This window comes from Lissotriton vulgaris, chromosome 1_1 (genome assembly GCF_964263255.1).
Source record: "Lissotriton vulgaris chromosome 1_1, aLisVul1.2, whole genome shotgun sequence".
NCBI lineage: Eukaryota > Metazoa > Chordata > Amphibia > Caudata > Salamandridae > Lissotriton > Lissotriton vulgaris.
This window is the reverse complement of record NC_141685.1, coordinates 1,954,615,028-1,954,634,537: the sequence shown is the minus strand read 5'-3', so window position 1 is coordinate 1,954,634,537 and position 19,510 is coordinate 1,954,615,028. Positions and strand designations below refer to the sequence as shown.

The 19,510-nt window shown below is 46.3% G+C and overlaps 1 protein-coding gene across 1 annotated transcript in view; it reads right to left on the bottom strand.

Annotated features, from left to right (window-relative positions):
• Positions 1-19,510, bottom strand: part of PRPF18 (pre-mRNA processing factor 18) — a 195,898-nt gene that overhangs the window by 133,061 nt on the left and 43,327 nt on the right. The window contains exon 4 of the mRNA XM_086933196.1: positions 4,570-4,674. Within this exon, the coding sequence (XP_086789322.1) occupies positions 4,570-4,674 (105 nt within the window). The remainder of the gene's footprint in view (positions 1-4,569; positions 4,675-19,510) is intronic.

Here is a 19,510-nt window from a genome sequence, read left to right as displayed (position 1 = left end):
CTGCTTTCTGAACGCTAGGTGGTTCTGGGTGAGGCGGAGGTAAGCGGGGAGTGAGTTCCATGTTTTAGCAGCCAGGTAAGAAAAGGATCTGCCTCCCATGGTGGTCTTGTTGATGCGAGGTACAGTGGCGAGGGCTTGGTCGGAAGAGCGTAGTTGGCGGGAGGGGGTGTAGAAGGACAGTCGAGAGTTGAGGCAGTCTGGTCCGATGTCGTAAAGTGATTTGTGTGCGTGGGTGAGCAGTCGGAAAGTGATCCTCTTATTGACGGGTAGCCAGTGGAGGTCTTTAAGGTGACCAGAGATGTGTTCGTTGCGTGGGATGTCTAGTATGAGCCTGGCTGAGGCGTTTTGGATTCGTTGGAGTTTCTTCTGGAGTTTAGCGGTGGTACCTGCGTAGAGGGTGTTTCCGTAGTCCAGTCGGCTCGTGACCAGGGCGTGGGTGACTGTTTTCCTAGTTTCGGAGGGGATCCAGCGAAATGTTTTTCTGAGCATGCGAAGAATGTTGAAGCAGGAAGAGGATACGGCGCTGACTTGTTTGTTCATTGAGAGTGAAGAGTCCAGAATGACGCCAAGGTTCCGTGCGTGGTCTGTCGGGACGGGTGCTTTTCCGAGGGCTTCCGGCCACCAGGAGTCGTCCCAAGCAGAGGGGGATGTGCCTAGGATGAGGACTTCTGTTTTGTCTGAGTTCAGTTTCAGACGGCTTTGTTTCATCCATTCGGCGACTTCTTTCATTCCTTCGTGCAGGTTAGCTTTGGCGGTGTCGGGGTCATTGGTGAGAGAAAGGATCAGTTGAGTGTCGTCCGCGTAAGAGATGATGTTGAGGTTGTGTTGGCGTGCGATGGCCGCGAGGGGGCTCATGTATACGTTGAAGAAGGTGGGACTGAGTGAGGATCCTTGAGGTACGCCGCAGATGACTTCAGAGGCCTCGGACTTGAATGGAGGAAGGCGGACTCTCTGGGTTCTACCGGTGAGGAACGAGGTGATCCATTCCAGTGCTTTTCCTTTGATTCCGATGTTATTGAGGCGTTGTAGAAGGGTGCTGTGGCAGACTGTATCGAATGCTGCAGAGAGGTCGAGGAGGATGAGGGCGACTGTGTCTCCATTGTCTAGTAGAGTTCGAATGTCATCTGTTGCTGCGATGAGGGCGGTCTCAGTACTATGTTTTGCTCGGAAGCCAGATTGTGAGGGGTCGAGGGATTTGTTGGCTTCGAGGAAGGCGGCGAGCTGGCAGTTGACGGCTTTCTCGATGACTTTGGCCGGGAATGGAAGAAGCGAGATGGGGCGGTAATTTTGAGTTCGGTGGGGTCCGCTGTTGGTTTTTTCAGAAGGGCGGTGAGTTCTGCGTGTTTCCAGTCTTCAGGGAAGGTAGCGGAGTTGAAGGAGCAGTTGATGACGTCTCGGAGGTGCGGCGCTATGACGGAGTCTGCTTTGTTGAAGATGTGGTGAGGACATGGGTCTGTGGGGGATCCTGAGTGGATGGAGTTCATCAGGCGGATGGTGTCCTCAGTGGAGATTGGCTTCCAGTCGTTAAGGGTGTTCACGGGGGGAGGATGGACAGCAGACGGCAGGGTGGGTTGGTTTCCGGGTTGGTTGTCAAAGCTGTTGTGGATGTCTGCAATCTTGTTGTGGAAAAAAGAGGCTAGGGAGTCGCAGAGGGTTTGAGAGGGGGTGATGTCGTTGGAGTTGGCCGAGGGATTGAAAAATTCCTTGACGATGTTGAAAAGTTCCTTGCTGTTGTGAGCGTTGTTGTCGAGTCGATCCTTGAATGCTGCTTTCTTGGCTTTTCGGATTAGTTGGTGGTGAGTGCGGGTGGCGTTTTTGAAGGCGTCCTTGGTGCTGGTGGTTGGGTCTTTTTTCCAGGCCTTTTCAAGGGAGCGGCAGAGTTTCTTGGACTTCTTGAGATCATCGTTGAACCACGAGGCCTTCTTGCTGCCAGGTTTGTTTTGACGTTTTTTCAGAGGTGCTAAGGTGTCAGCGGTGTTGGATAGCCATAGGGTGAGATTAGCGGCGGCTTCGTTAGCGTTGGAGGAGGGGGCTGGGGTGTGTTGAAGGAGCGAAGCGGAGATTTGGTCCGTGGTGATTTTGTTCCAGTTCCTTTTCAAGGTAGGTTGGAGGTGGATGCTGGGTTTTGGTTTGTTGTAGGTGAAGTGAACGCATCTGTGGTCAGTCCAGATGAGGTCCGTAGTGTGGCTGAAGGAGACATGGTTGCTGGAGGTGAAGATGGGGTCGAGTGTGTGACCTGCGATGTGGGTGGGGGAAGTGACCAGTTGTTTAAGTCCGAGGTTGGTGAGGTTGTCCACGAGGGTGGCGGTGTTGCGGTCGTTGATCTTATCGAGGTGAAAGTTGAGGTCTCCCAGAAGGATGTAGTCTTTGGAGGGGAGCGCGTGTGGAGTGATGAAGTCCGTGATGTCTTCACTGAATTTTGCGCGGGGTCCTGGTGGCCTGTAAAGGAGGGTGCCTCTGAGTGTGGTCTTGGGGTCGATGTGGATCTGGAAGTGAAGGTGTTCGGAATTGGCGAGGTTGGCGTCAGAGCTGGTTGAGATGCGGATAGATTTCTTGTGGACTATAGCGATTCCTCCTCCTGTGTGGCTGGTGCGGTCCTTGCGTGTGATCTTATATTCATCAGGGATGGCAATGGTGATGTCTGGTGCTGAGGAAGCATTCATCCATGTTTCCGTAAGGAAGGCGATGTCCGGAGAGATGGTGTCTAGTAGGTTCCATAGGTCGATGGCGTGCCTGTGGACTGATCGGGTGTTGAGAAGGATGCAATGTAGGTGGTAGGGGTCGGGTATCTGTGGTGAGGTTGTAGCGGAGATGTTGTCGGTGCCGATGAATTTGCAGGAGTAGCAGGAGAAAGGTCCATGGGTGCGACCAGGAGCGGCTTGGACGCAGTTGGGAGCGCGACCGGGGTTAAGGGCTAGGAGGGTGGCGGCATCGTAGGTAATGCGGGAGGGCTGGGTAGCGCGAGGGGCAGGGGGTCTGGCGCTGGGCGCGGTCCAGGCGCGGACGGGCGTAGACGGGCTTACCTTTGGCGCACCTTCGGCGCGGATTGGGCGCGGTCGCTGCGCGTGGACGCTGCGCGCGGGAGCAACTGTCATAAGAGGTTGTGGAGGGGGAGGGGCGAGGGAGGATAAGATGGGAGGCGGTTGCGTGGTGGAGGGGGCGGTCTCAGGGCAGAACAACAACAACAGAAGCAAATGGCGGCTATAGCGCGATTTTGACCCGGTTTGAGGAAGGAGCAGAGGTAAGGGCTGAAAAACGCTGATAAATGGTCGGCAAATGCAGGTTACAGCAAAGGTAGTTCTAAAAAATCAAATAATGCAGGCACAGTTAACACAAGTAGGCAGGCACGTTCTAGCGCTAAGCGAGGGCAGCAGCGCTATGCAGGCAACAAAGCAAGTTAACAGAAGCGTCCAGGAAGCTTTGCAGCGCGATGTAAGCAATACCAGGCAGCTCAGGGCAGGGGTCAGCGAGGGCAGGAGGGAGCGACTGTGCTCAACCAGGGTCGAGGTGACCACATTTATCAGGCCATCTAGGTTTTTTAAAAGAATGTGTTCTTGGAGGGTAAGGTGTGTATCCAAAATGAATCCAAGTGACCTGGCATTTGGTGAAAGTTGGGGTTTGAAGCAGTCAATGTTAATGTCATTCAGTCAGGTTGTTTGTGGTTATTGGCACATAACTGGAATTCTATCTTGATTAGGTTGAACTTCAGGTGGGCACTGGACAATGAGGTGTGAATGATGTGCAGGCAGTGTCTGAGGCATTGAATGTCTAAAGCAGAGGAGACTTTCAATAGAGTTGTGTATTATGGCAAAATTGATGAATCCAAATGTTTTGATCTGGAAGCACCAAGCGAGCCCATATATATGTTGAAGATGACAGATGAGATTGGGGAGCCTGGATCTTTTGAGACCTGAGGGGCCCATGTGAAGAAATTGGTGTAAGTTGGAAGGCCAGGAAGAGAACCAAAGGACAATGCTGGAGACTCATTTGCGACTCTAGGGTGCACAGGATGGTAGGATAGTTGAATGTGTCCATACATATCAGGTGGCAGGGATCATCTTCATGTGTGGGCAAGAGGGTATCAGCTAACATAGTTTAAAATGTGTAAAGTGGCAATCTCTGAGCTGCAGTTGATCCGAAGCCAGACTAGTAGTTGTTCAAATAGTTAGCATTAATGACATCACACTAAAACTATAATAAGTTACTACGGTAGAGCATCTACCTATTTCATTACAGGCAAATAGAAACATCACAACTTGAATATAAGAAGGACGTTGGGGAAGGGTTTTTCTATAAGAAATGCAGGACCCTATATCTTATATTTATTGTCATCATCAATCATTTGCATATATGTAAAACTATATATAAACTATTCTTGCTTAACGTATCTCCTCGGGAAAAGATACACTCCAGCAAACCTCAGGAAGTAGGTGATAATGGAAGTGAAAGTGTCCTAAATTAATAAGCTCTCTCTACAAAAACAACAGTCAGGATACAAGGCAGCCATATACAACGCATGGATGAATAGAAATATAGACACATGGGTTCCATTTCAATGTTCATTCTTACCTCTTGTCTAGAAAGAGTCATCGGTAACTTCTCCTCTGCCAGCTCGAGCTCTAATACAGGATTACTTGAAGACGATGGCCGCTCTTCCTCGTCATCATTTTCTATCTATGTAAAACAACACATTTTTATAGCAGCACAGTCACAGATAAAACAGAATAGCTTCAGAGGCAGATGAAAAAACAACTAACTCGAGCAGCTTTAGGAGTTTGATTCCATGATACTGAGGGCACTTACGGTGTCAAAATGATTGCTACAATATGTGATATTCCTCAGAGTTGTTACATTATTTTAAGGAATATTGAAAATTGATTTTAAATAACTTTATAGTTATATTGAGTAACTTTATGCTCATTGTTAATCAGCGCATGTGATGTCTGTGTAAGCCATTTTGTTAACTTACAGTGAGCTTAAAGCCAGCCCGTTGCTTACCATTGGTTGGCTTCATTGCAACTTCCATTTGCTTGCTTCTAATTCGTTAGCAAGTGTGGGCTTCACTTCCTCTTCTTGATTTTATCTCTTTCCTAGAGCATGGACCCATTACTTGTGCCTTTCTACTGCTCAGTTTTCAGGCGCTTCTTTTTTCTTTTTGTTTAAGCACTCTTTGAAAGTGTGTGTGCTTTCCAATCCTCTCCCTCGTGTAAGTATCCCCTCTGCCACGTTTGCTCTTGTTCCATTATCGCTGCCTGTGTTCTTCCCTACCCTTCTTTGTGATGCCATTGTGTGCTTATCCCACCCAACATTGATTTTACACCTTTGCTTTTCCCCACCTCCTTTCTATGCTCTCTTTTGTATCTTTGCGCAGTCCACGTGTTCTTCTCCCTCTCAGCTTGCATCACCCGCCCTCTGGGTTCCTCATGCTCCCTATGTTCTTTCACACACCCCTCCGTTTTGCTTCCCCACCACACCCTTGTCGGTTGGCTCCCCCAACCTCTCTCATCCACCTGCCATTTGCCAGCTTGCTTCTCCATCACTTCCCGTAAAACCTTTGTCGTCACCTTGTTGTTCCATACCCTCCTGCCCACCTACCATTGTTAGCTTGTTGGACGCCTCACAGGGAAAGCCAGGATGGGTTCCACAGCGGTATTCGTACAAGCGCCTTGAGACCCTTGCGGGTGAGTAGTGCGCTATACAAGTATCAATTTACAACAAGTACACAATGATTTCACTCACATGACATTTACACTCAATATTTTTTCCACTAACTTTATTAATGCCAAAAAAAGCCTTAACATTTTCATTTAATGATTAAGTACATATCAGGAATCGCAATGTTCTGCAACCATATGAACATCATCTGTATCTCAACCAAGGTCCCTTTGGCATTGGAAAAGACCTACCATGCAGTGTTATATTTATTTCTTTTTTAAAGACTGGGACCGGTAAAATATTTCATCCCAGCTGGCTCCATTGAACTCAACTGTCTTGGAAACTAAAATAAAGGTACTCATTTTGGAGTCTCCTTTTTAGGTTGAGCCTGGGCAGCGCGCATGCGCTGCGAGGCATGAAGTATTGAGTTAGGCATTTGAAGCTCTGCCCACTACCCCGCCCATATGTTTAATTGGCGTTTGTCTTTGTACTTAAATGCTGGCTTCTGATTCATTCATTGCCTTATTAATCCCTCCTCCTACCGCCTTGTCTCCATTTGAAAACTCCTATGGCAACTGGCCCTCTAACTTCCGATGTTAGTGCATAAGACGTACAGTCTATTTGCTTTAATGGGTTTCGCCCTACTGTAGGTAGGAAGTGCTTTACTTCCATTCAGTGTGCCATGCACACTTTCACTTTTCCGATTTTTCATTCAGTGAGTCATGCGCGTTTTTTACTTTCCTACTTTTGCATAGTTTGCTCTGAAAAATGTAATGTACACTATTTTTGATGCAAGCACTGTACAGCCTGTATGTTTGACATACTCCCTGCATGGATATGTACAACAGATGCAGGGTAGCGAGAAGCAAGGCCACATGTAGCGAGAAGCAAGGTCAATTAACACGGTCGCTCCTGCAGCAATACTTAAGCAGAGCAACGTGTGAAACATAAAAGGGGCACCTGGATTAATAAGTTTGGCTCTTTTTAGGTCGAGCCTAGCGACAGCGCACATCTGCTGGTTGCTCTGCGAGGCATGCAGTAGTCGAGTATGCTGTGGAAGCCTCGCCTTTTCTCCATCAATATTTTTGATTCACTGGTGTCATTGTCCTTGGTAAATGCTGGCTTCTGATTTTAAGGAGGCTTGTTAGTCCCTCCTTGTTACCGCCCTGTCGCCACTTGTTATCTCCCACGAGGGCTGGATCTTTTACTTGTGTCGTTACACGGTCTTCTTCATAAGACGGTAAGCACTATTTTTTATTTTATTTGTAGAGCGGTCCGCTTACACTTTAGGGGCCACGCTTGTTTTTTTTAATTAATTTGCAGCACTGGCCGAAAGGGAACATTTCTACTCACTAATCTAACAAGCATTTGCAATGCAAAAGGTCTAGCATTTACGCAAGTTTGAGCTATTGACATTGTTATTTGCAATGTCTTCTTTTTTTTTATTTTAAACATAAATAAAAGGCATTGTCATTTACAATGCCAGAAGCTTAAAGTCGCGTGAATGGGAGATCTATTGCATTGCAAATGCTTGTTTCTACCTGGACTGACTCCCGAATACTCCTCTTGCTACTTTCTGGATTCAAAGTTCAGGGTTATGTAGCAAATACAAGACTACATGCAGCTCTGTTAAACTGTATCATGACGTAGGAGTAGGTTTCAACCATATCTTTTTTTAATAGCACTCACCCAGATGAGGAATAGAACAAATATTAATTATGGCCTGGTCATAATTTGTTACGGTCCAGCCACTTCAGCGTGCTAGAGTAGAGCGAGACAACATAAATTGGTAAAAAACAAATGTATGTTGATTATAAGCTATAGGTATTGTTCTCCGCTACTGTTCTAATGCTTACAATTATGGCACAGGTGTGTGCGCAATGGGTATTAATTACAGCAAGTAAAAAGACTGTACATCCCAGACAGCTAGTGTCCAGTCCAATTGCACGATTAGTTCTCCTTGTAGTCTTCTTTGATCACTGTGTCCGATTACATCTTGATGCAACTGTGCAACTGACTGGTTGTATACTGGCTAGGTTTGTACTCCTCCTTTTCAACTATTGTATTGTAAAACATATCTCGTTCTTACTACCTTAATATCGGGTGCTGAAGTGCTAGTGTCTAAGATGTGTGGATGGAAAGGTGTGGTCTTTGTTTTGATCCTATGTGCGAAGTGTTTTCACGTTGTGCCTGATGACCGCTGAGGTGCAATAACCGTATTATAGTACGCAGTGTGATGGATGAAAAAGATGATAAGTTTATAGTTTTCAGTATGCTGCAAGGTTTGAACATCTCTGCAGGGCGGCACTTTATTGTATTTCTTAGGATCATAGTCCAGTGGGCTGGTTACTGCACAGGTTTGTGCAGTCTGAGACTTTTAGTTTATAGTCCTGGGCAGGCGTCAGTTAGAGGGAGAGGCGGCAGCGAGATCTGCTGGGGTGGACATTCCTAGTATCATCCCGTGGAAATTGCAGAAATTGCAGTTAGCATAAGCTGAAGCCATTTTAGTTGTGGCACCCATTTTATTAGCCATGTGATTCTGCCGTCTTCACGGTTGCCTACCTCTCTATTCTGCTTGAGTCATCAACTGTAGTTAATTCTTTTCGTACTGAGCCAGAGCACTGTGTGAGCTCTGAAAGGCCTGTAGCTGCTAGAATGCACCTGTCTTAGAATGTAGCTGTCAGGCTGTTCCAACTGATGTAAGCAGTTCTGTCTCCCCTCCCATTCTGCTGACAAAGTGGTTTCTATATGTCTATGTTAGTCGATGGCTATTCCTGTGTATGCCTGTACCTTCTATTTGAGTCTCCATGCCTACTGAGCAACAAACTGGGTATATAAGACCCTTGGTTTCTGTATTCCTTGTACTACCTCATACAGTGCCCGAGGGTGTTGTATTGATGTAGTCCCACTCATGAGTGATTAATAAATTTGTTATTTGATATTCCAGCTTCAGTGCCAATCTCTATTTTGTTGGTTTAAGGACCAGTGGACAGACAAGGGTGAACCTTTGCACTGGTGGGCCCCTAAAAAGGTTCATTTCCAAAAATTGGCACCCGACTCGTGGGGGTCATCAGAAACGCAGCCACCCAAAGGAGAGGTCTTGACAGAGGAATGGAATATTGCTGAGGAGGTACCTGCATGAGGAGACTCGTCTTTGCAGACCGCAATGACTTTTCCAGTTTTCCCGATATGACCCTCCAGGTGGTGGACGGTCTCGAATGAGATCTCTTTTGGCATAAGTATTGCAGTGACGATTAGGTCAACCCAGAGCTTGGTAGATGGAGGCTGGAGACTTTTGTCATTTAGTAAAATTGGTACGTAGAGATACGGAGCACTCGAGTGTTCCGCCAGGCCACTTGGGAATTCGGTCTCTTCTTGTAAATGTAAATGTACATGTATTTATATAGCGCAAATCACAGACCCGGTATCTACGCGCTTGCTTAGGGAACCCGTCCTGGTATTCCCCTGTGAGATAACCCCGGCAGGGTATCCACAAGGTGAAAGCCAGGCATCCCACCGCGAGGGGCCGTTGTGGAGATTAAGCAAGCTATTGCCCAGAGTCGCAGAGCGTGAACCGATGAATCGAGTAGGCACCGGAGCGAGAATTGTCGAGTCCGTGGAATTTTGAGCCGAAGACCCACCGAGGCGGGGAATTGAACCCTGGTCCCGGGCTGACCTCTGCTTCCAAGTCTGCCTCCTCTAACCAGTGAGCCACACTTCTCCTTGCACTTGCACTTGCACTTGCAAAGGCTTGGGGGTTTTACCCTGTCTTGTTTTGGGTGGGTCTGCAGACCACTGTAATAGGCATGCCTTATGATTTGGTGAAGACACAGAGGGTTTGCGAACACTCTGCCAGACCAACTGGTAAGTCTGCGGATTTTAGAAAAGGTCTGGGGCTAGAGCCTGTCTTATTTGGTAAGGTCGCTGAAGCAGCACTCTTTTTTTTTTTTACAATTCTTTTTATTGAAACAAAACATCAGTAAAAGACAGTACAGAAGAATGTTGTCATATTAAATAGAACACCTTCGGGGGTACAGGACACAAGAATACACATGTCAGAAACCTTACGGGGATGGGGGTACATCAAGAACAGCGTCCCTGGGAGGCACACAGATCTCTCCTCTATATTTATTCTAAGGTCCCTATATCGACGCCCACTTTCGAGGGCGGCCTCTCGCCATGAAAACAGTCTTGTCCCGAAACATACTCCAGCCTAAGGTATTTCTCCAGATCTCGAGAGTGGGAGGCTGTTCGGATCCCCACTTCTGGGCAATATTCCTTTTCGCTATCATGAAACCCAATGTAGCCCACTGTGTCTGTGCAGAGTTGAGGTCCGTAGGTTCCCATATGTTGAGGAGGCATCTCCTCGCCTCAGGCAGCAAGGAGACCCCCAAGAATTAGTGTATAGTGTTGTGAATCCTACGCCAGTACTCAGTAATATATCGACACTCCCAGATGATATGGAGGAACGTCCCCACGAGACCACACTTCCGTCTACACAATCCGGTAGCAGACAGACCCATCTGTACAAGGCGGGCCCCCGTGACATAGACCCTGTGTAGTATTTTTAACTGAACAAGCTGCAGCCGCGCAGGAATGTTGACCACCTTAGGAGAAGACACAGCCGATTGCCAGTCCTCATCATCCAGTTCTATTCCGTCTCGCACCCACTTATCCCTCAACTCCCTCGAAGCAGCACTCTTGATTTTGGATTTGCTTGGCAAGATTCTGGTTTTGTTTGTTTGTTACAATAAACAAAGTGAGACAATGAGGAGATTTTTGTTTAAACTTTTTATACTTGGGAGAAATACTATTTGTTTATAATATTATATTTTATTATAATATTTTTGGTATGCCTGCTCCTAGCACACGTTGTAGAAAGTGTTGCGGTCTTGGAGGTACCAATACGGATCTAGAAAGTAGTCAGTCGGCTCCCCTAGAGGGGATACTTAATAGGTTTATGCATATTAAATATAGTATTTCTTCCATAATGTATAGTATACTATGGAACAAATATACAAAAAAGGATCCTGATCTACGATGGCCAGTAAATGGCTCATTTGATTTTAGGAAGATTAAGTATGTTGAGCAGTGTCTGTTTCAGAGAAAGAGTCGTCAAGATATGTTTGATTGTGTATTTACAATTGGTTTGGTTTGAGTAAAGTCTGTGGGCTGCCTCTTGTTTTTGCCCTGGTGTTGATTTGTGGGTTGATTGTGTATTTGAGGGGCTATGAGGTTTGAGGACTGACACCGGTGGTAATGCTTGTGAAGAACTTGTTTGAGTGAGTAGCGAATGTGCTCTTTGAGTAAGGATAGTTTGCCTCAGCAAGCTGTGTTGTGTGTAAGGAGTGGGTGGCCCTTCTTGAAAATGTCTGTAATTAGCTCAATTTGGTTTGTTGTCGTCATTGTGTTCAGCAGATGCCATTGGAAGAATTAAACTTTAAATTTTAAAGAATTATATAAAATATGTTAAGTAGCTGCACGCTACTATGGAAAGTAAAATCAGTAACAAAGTATAGATGTGTGAACATTCTATTATTATATTGCCACTATGGTAAAAAATTAGAATTAAAACTAGAGGCAGAATTGCCTAGCATTCCATATACAAAGAGATACCACTTGTAAATGTTAACTCATAACAAATAAAGCACTTTGAGACCTTTGGGTATGGCAAGAGCTATATAATGTTTAAACTAACTATACCTAGAAAAAGGCACTCAATAGGAACAAGCATTTACAATGCAATGGTCTCAGCATTATTACAGGTAGAGCTATTGGCACTGCTCATGGCATTTTTTTTTTATAAATCATAAATAAATGGTATTGTCATTTACATTGCTAATAGCTTAATCAAACAAATGGCATTGTCATTTACAATGCCAATAGCTTAATCCCTGGCAAATGTATGACCTACTGCATTTACACCCACACAGAGCCACACACACAAAGCCACCCACACACACACATAGCCACCCACGCAGAGCCACCCACACAGAGTCATTCACATAGAGACACCTCCACAGAGCCACCCTCACACAGACAGAGCCACCCACACATAGAGCACCTACAAAAAAAGTTATCCACACATAGAGCCACCTACAAAAAAAGCTATCCACACAGAGCCACACACACACACAGAGCCCCACACACAGAGCCCCACACACAGAGCCCCACACACAGCCCCCTCACACACACAGCCCCCCCCACACACACAGCCCCCCCACACACACATCCCCCCCACACACAAAGCCCCCCCGCACACACAGCCCCCCCCCCCACACACACACAGCCCCCCCACACACACAGCACCACACACACACAGCCCCACACACACACACACACACAGCCCCACACACACACACACACACACACAGAGTGGGGAAAGAGGTAGCGTTTTTTTGCTGTGCTGAGAGATGGAATCAGCCCCGGGATTCTTGAAGGGGCTACCGAATTGCAGAGACAGTGGAATTTCGACAAAATCAGAGGCATTTAGAAACAGAAATCTGTTCATACCTGGAAAGGCACGGAGTCTGCAAGTGTGTGCAAGAGAGAGCACTAGACAGAGAATGGGTGCAGGCACCGATAGATAGAGGTGACAAGGGAATCGACAGCGAGAGAAAAGAGAGTGTGAGTGAGAGAGAGGATGTGAGAGAGCCGGAGGGAAATGAGTGAGAAAAACGGAGACATACAGAGGTGCAAGAGAATAAGAAAGACAGATTGGAGAGCGGGGTGGCGTAACAATGCACGCAAAGGGTAGGAGGGGTGAAGAGGAAAGAAAGAAAGAACGAAGGATAGAAAGAAAAAAGCAATAGAGAGAAAAGGCAGTCCCTGTTGATAGTTCTATGTGGCATTTGATTTTGAGGGGGCCTATTTTGCCGTACTGTTCTTCCCCTCAAATTTGAGCAATGTAAGATGTTACTTTCTGCTGGGGGTGGGGGCTGAGGTCGCGTCCACATCCTGTGATTTTGGGCTAAAATAACTTAATCTCCTCGTACCTGAATGTCTAATGTAAATACGGAGCTCATGTAAAGCGCTCCAATTAGAGTTCGTGCTATATAAATATGCAAAAAATAAAAATAAAAATGCCCTGTAGGAGAGGACATGTTCTGTAGAGTCTCTGCCCCTCCCCCTCCGACCCCCACTGCCGGGCCCTGGTGAATTAGGGCAGATTCAGTAGAGTCTCACTCTCTGCCCTCCTTCCCCCTCCCCTGCCATGGTGGGAGAGTGCAGGTTCTGCAGAGCTATGACCGCCTCTCCCAGTAAAGCTCCCGGCGGAGGCAGGCTGGGTGCAGCCTCGAGCCCTGCGCACTGCATTAGCAGTCGGTGTCGGCGTCTGGGAGGTGATGGATGGCAGCTGTTACTTCATTAGAGCTGGTAGTCTGCTCTCTGCACTGCACACTGCAGCTCAGGGAGGCCGGAGCGGCGTAGGAGACGCACCGCCTCTGCTGGGCATCCGTGGGCACCGCCCGAGGCCACTCCTGGCATCCGTGCTGTACCGGGTTGTGTGCACTTCTTCACTTAATCCACCATCTAACTGCACCCAGACAAAACTATATATATATATATATATATATATATATATAGATAGATAGATAGATATATATTTTCCATCAATCCATCCATGTGCCGGTATCGGTGGTTGCATAATAAAGGTACTGCCTGTGAAAAGCCGGCCTCTCGCAGTTGCTTGTTCTCAGGACACGAGATTTGATTTGAAAACTTTGGGTATTCTACTAAATGAGATTTGACAATCTCAGGAAAGTCAATTAAATATATCAAATTGGTTTAAGGGAAACGCGGGAATCCATACACATCTTTGGGAATAAGATTTTACATAGGTATTACGACAGCTGGGATACTGGGCAGTCTCTTTAAAGCTTAGACAGGAGGGGCGAGAACAGGGTTAACAAGTTTGCAGCTCAAAACATGGGCCTCTTGTGTTAAAAATTTATAAGCAGGACGGAGACACAGCCTTGCAATGCCCGGGCGCGTCCTTTCTTGCCGACCAAGACCCAGGTCAGAAAGCACTAGCCAGATACCGCTCCTTCCCTTTTGGAGCCTGGGTCCTACTTCTTCCCAGACCTTCCGTCTCAAGTACCTGAGGATCCAGATCTCCAACCGGGTAGAACTTGACATCCATAAACATGTCCTCGGGGACCGTCAGCTCCTCCATGGCCTCGGCCCGCAGTTCTGTCCCCCTACGCCTGCATCAGCAGATGCTACTTCCAGTACCCAAACACCCAGGCCCAGCGTGTTCTTTCCGCGCCACAGACTGAAGCGCCCCGCCCCCTGGAGCCACCGAACGCCAGAGCCAGCGCGCGCCTTGGCCTGTACCATTGTGCATGCTTCCGAGGGGGAAACGGGCCATACAGCACACCTAAAGACTCACTTGGTACTGCTTTTGCTATATAGGCACTGTATTTAACAGCGCCAAATAGCTACATATATTGCAGGTCATTTGTGGCAATTATTAATTTTGTGAATGCGTGTCTACTTTAGTGGTACAATAAATAACCCTTCTTAATGGTACGGACGGGAAAAAGATCCCCTTGACAGGAAGATAAACAAGCCGGGAGCGTGCACTCTCCCGAACTTCCGGTGTCGGGATGTGCACGCTCACGTCCGTCTTATGCGCCCACGGAGTGGATGGCCGGCCCAGAGGAGCGGTGGCAGCAGAAGTCAGGAGTGGCGGCTGAGGCCGCTGATGCCGTAAGTTGGGCTTGGGGGGCGCGTGTGTGTGTGTGTGTGTATGTGTGCACGTGTGTGAGTGTGTGTGTGTCTGCGCGTGTGTGTGTGTGTCTGCGTGTGTGTGTGTGTGCCTTCGGCCGGCGTAAGCGCGTCCACAGACCCCAGGCGGCTCGTGCACCGGTCTGTGTCCCTTGACAGGCAACTCGGCAGCAATAGGTCTCGATGCCGAGACCTAAAAAGTAGTCCTCACAGAGAACAAGCATTTACAATGCAATGGTTTTGCCTTTTGAAAAGTTTGAGCTATTGGCATTGTAAATGACAACATTTTTATTTATGTGTTTGTTTTGAAAATAAATAAATAAATGGCATTGTCATTTACAATGCCAATAGCTTCAGAAAGCTTAAAAAAAGGCTAGAGTGAACGTCGTGCAGGGCCAAAACACAATTATGCTCAACAAACTCCTAAATAATTTGTTGCATGCAAATAATAATAGGAAAACTAAAACCGAATCATGCTGCACACTTACTAAAAAAAAAAAAAATCTATATTGGCATTATTAAAACACTAGTTCGATTTCTGAACTCTAAAAATTATACATAAACGCAATAACATCAATGCATCAATGCACCAAAACTTATAAATAAGGCACATAAATCATGCCATGTCTTCTACTATAAAGGCCTATGTTTGGGGTAAGAAACTCAAAGTATACATTATACCAAGGGATAAATATTCATCTAGGACCCTTACTACAAATTTTAGGTAAAATCAAGGGGCATATTGAGCAATGTGGCGTAATTGCATAACTTCGGAAATTTCATAACAGGTGCAACATGAGTTTATCAAAAGTATGTCAGATTATGCCAGAAGAACAAAAATGTTATCTCGGCCTTCTACAAAGCGGCCAGTGCACTCACTGTCACTCTGCACTCACTCTGCACTCACTGTCACTCTGCACTTACTGTCTCTGCACTCACTCTGCACTCACTTTCACTCTGCACTCACTCTGCACTCACACTCACTGTCTCTGCACTCACTCTGCACTGTCTCTGCACTCACTGTCAGTCTGCACTCACTATCAGTCTGCACTCACTGTCAGTCTGCACTCACTGTCAGTCTGCACTCACTGTCACTCTGCACTCACTCTGCACAATAGAAATGTCACTCATAGCAATTTGAAACCTTGGCAGCTATGGAGCATTTCCCTGGCAGAGTCACCAGCCGGATCTTTCAGTAAAAGAAACCAGCTTTGGTTGAAAAGGCCAAGCCGGCCAGTAAAGTTCCCAGGGCCAAAGTGGAGCTGCTATGTGGTCAGGAGAGGCTGTTCACCGACCGCACTGTCCCTGTCAATCTGATCATGCCCCTCCCCCACTGGCACAGCGTTGCTGGTTGTAGCAGGGATTCCTCAGCACACCCCGGCCGGTAGGAAGGCCCTGTATTAACGACGTAGGCCTCACCACTAGGTGCGCTCCTGAATGTTCCGCAGTACAGCTAGGGACAACGCAGGGTCACTGCAGTATTATGGCTTTCTAAGAGGGAGAAGTAGTCTGCGGTGTCCTCCTGGCAAAATCTAGGACAAATTCATGCCCTCCAAAGGGATCACCGTCCCATCTCCGGTACCTCAGGGCTCCTTCAGATACATGCGGCAGGGGGGGGGGAGGGAGGGTAAACTCAGCGGCGCGCTCCAATAGAGTGAGTAGGTATGAGGCAGGATGTCCAGGCCACCGCAAGCGTCCCCACTCACCGCATATAACTTGTAAGTGTCCTCAAATATGGCAATGTGCTGCTCAGAGCCTGGGCTCACAACTCTTCTACAACTCAGTTCAGGGGTACCCCGAGGCACACGGCGATGCAGGGGGCTCCATCTCATCAGATGGGAGTTCCGTCGATCGGCTAGTGGACAGTAACAGTTTTCACAAAATGTTCAATAAAAACGCAGAGAGCCTTGTGTTAAAGTATTGGGCAACGTCAGAAAGTGCAGGATCACGTGTGAAAGAGCAGCCCATGGGTGAAAAAGCAACGGAGAGTGAAAGGGGAGGGGGGGCGGGAACGGGCACACGGGGAGGGGTGCGGAACGGACAGCGGGAGGGGGGGCGGGAAGGCAGGAATTTAAAAAACCACTCACCTGGACTTATTCCGCCGGCCGTGGTCGGCATGGAATGATGAATACAAACGAAAAAATAAATAACCGAAACTCCTCCCACCGCCACCATGACGATGCGAAAAGGGTGGAGAGGGAAAAAATTGCAGGAACGCCCACGAATCTGGTCCGGCCATGACGGACAGATCTCTGTTCCAATGGCTAGCCTCCATTTATGGAGCTAGCCAATGGAACAGAGGGCGGATTCAAGTCCCCCATACTGCAAAACTAAAGATTTCTCCTGGGGGCGGAGCTAGGAGCTCCGTGCCCCAGGCGAAACCTAAAAACGAATGGGTGTGTTTTATACAACTAGGACTTTAAAAATTTTAAATAGATGCCTAACATTTTGATAGTACTGCCTATCGTCCGTTCAAAATGTTACAGCACTATCCTTAGATACATCATATTAACCCCTTCGAGGCTAATGACGAGCTGGGCTCGTCATGGCGCTTACCTGCCGTGCGCGGATGACAAGGCCAGCTCGTCATAAAATAATGTAAAACAATAAATCCCAGCGCAGGACGGGAAAACGCCTAGCAGCCATGGGGTTAAATATTAAAAGGTATTCACACTATATGAGTATTGGTTGCTGCTAAAATAAAAGCGTCCTCCTTTTACCACCCTGCAAACGATCGATTTTGATTGGCTTGGAATGCCTGGTTTGTAATAGAATGAACTGAGCCTCATTCCTAGCACCAGAAAGAAAGCTTTTATCAGCTGCTCAACCTCTCTGTCCAAAGGAAGCAGTCTGTCAGAGCAGAGGGAGGTAATGAATGGTTTATCAACTTTTTGGGTTTCTGTGAGGACATTAGAGCACAGCACATTGCTGTCATATTGGAAACAGATAGCATTTTAAGGGGCCCCGTGCCATTAAATGTCAGACAGGATTTATCAGTCCTAGAGCACAAGGCCTTCTCTCCTGAAAAAGTGTAGAAGCTAACACCTGCCAGTCGCAAAACACAGCTAAATAAATAAGACAGGCTTTACCCAGGCACAAGCTACAAATAAACTCTGTGGCAACTAGGTTTTAAGGTAGTACAAAGTGGCACAAAAGCAAAGGCATTAAAGACTAATTTTGAAAGTTCGAAATAGTTTCATTATTGTAGATAAAAGAGAAAGGATAAAAGTAAGGCCTTTCTTTCTTGTTACTTTCCTAAGAAGCACATCTGTGGATCTGATAGTTAATAATTACTACTTTCTAAAGGGTGGAACAAACTTTCTATGTTTCAGTAAAACTTCTGTGCTTCGTTTCAAAAGATGTTTTGTAAGTGTTAAAAATAAAAGCATTTAAAAGTCAAAAGGAAAGGAATGAGGCTTGATTTTCATATGTAGAAGCAACAAAAGGGTTAGTTATCATTCAAAAAATGACATGTAAAATTATTAAAACTCATTGCACTAAAATTGTTTTTGCATATGATATTTATAATGTCTAATAAAACTATTGTAAAAAATCAATAATATTTAGCAATGAAGAAAATTACCTGTGAAAAGTGTGCATTAAGATTTCAGTGTCTAAATGGTTAAATATATTGTGCATAAAAATTAAAAAGGTGAATATTAGTTTCTCTCACAATTACAATATTACTGTATCTTAGTGACAAACTTAAAATATGATTCCTAGTTTGGCCTAATGGCTACAGTCTCAAATACAATTAAAAGTTATACAAAAAGAGAAGCTCTAGAGACATGTGAATTACATTGCTCACCCTAATGAACAATAGTTCTGGGCACATTATGGCGTTCTGAAAACCAAAGATTTGAGCCACTTCTTTAGGTGCTAGAACGCACGGTGCACAAGAATTAAAAATGAAGAGTAAAAGTTACATCCTACCTTTCAAATATCAGCACACAAGCACTGAGCAGGGATGACTTAGTCATGCTTCTCGGCGACTAGCACTGTTGAAAGCAAAATGCCCACACAGGAGGGTTTATTTCTGGCAGGCTTGCTCTGGCACTTCGTTCTTGGAAGACACTCCGAAGGAGGGGGCCAGAGCGTGAAGATTGAAAGAGAGAGAGGCTTTGCTTATTGTTTTTGGGGAAAGACCAGGCAGGTTCTATGAAGCCATAAGAGAGAAGGGGCAGTAGCGTCTGTGGGCCATGTGCGACTCCTAGCAGCTCTGCCATGCATACAGAAATAATGGTTTCAACTTAAGGTTGCTGTGCCAGGACTAGATAAGGAGGCAATAAAATAAAGTTTGCATTCTTGATCCATCATATTAAACAGTACAATAGCTAAAATAATTGTTAGTTGGTCATTGGATTAATGTTTTCTAGTTAGCTAAATATGCTTGTACAGCAAAATTTACAAAGTGGTACAGTCCAATAGTATTGGACGTGGCTTCCTAGTATGGATTCCCCTAGCTATTTACCTCCTACAAGTCTGTCCATGCTCAACTGCCAAAGGGGGTAAACATGGTCGACAGGAGGTCACCTGCGTAGGTCACCTACTGTCGAAGGGGGGTAGCTCCTGGGCAAATTAAGGGTAAGCAAAATTAAGTAACACGCTGTGTTATTCTGTGTGGAAACTAGGTCTTCCTCCTCCTCCTTCCTCCATCCCTCCCTCCTCCTTCCTCCCTCCTTCCCGCTCCCTCTTGTCTAGGAACAGCCATGAGACAATTGGTTGGGCTTGCTTTAGTCATTCATTTACCAGGATGCTGTGACTATGTTCTTGAATAAATAGAGACAAAGCACCTCACCAGTGCACGTCTAATTGGCTATGAAGTAATACTGTTTGAACAAATTGTTAGAATTAACAAAATTAATAAATACGCCATGTTACTACTCACCCTGTCTGTAAACTGATGGAATTGGAATTGGAATTGGATACGGATGAAAGGGTGGGTAGAATAGACTGATGTTCTCTTATTTTACCTTTAAGGGGAACTATATGTTGGTTGTTTTTGTTCCAAATTCCCAGGTGGCAACACCATTATTGTTTATGATATTTCAGCACTACATAAGCATCACAAGTCCCTCATTAGTTAGTCTATGTAATTGAGCTGACAGCCCTTGCTAGAGCTGGTGAA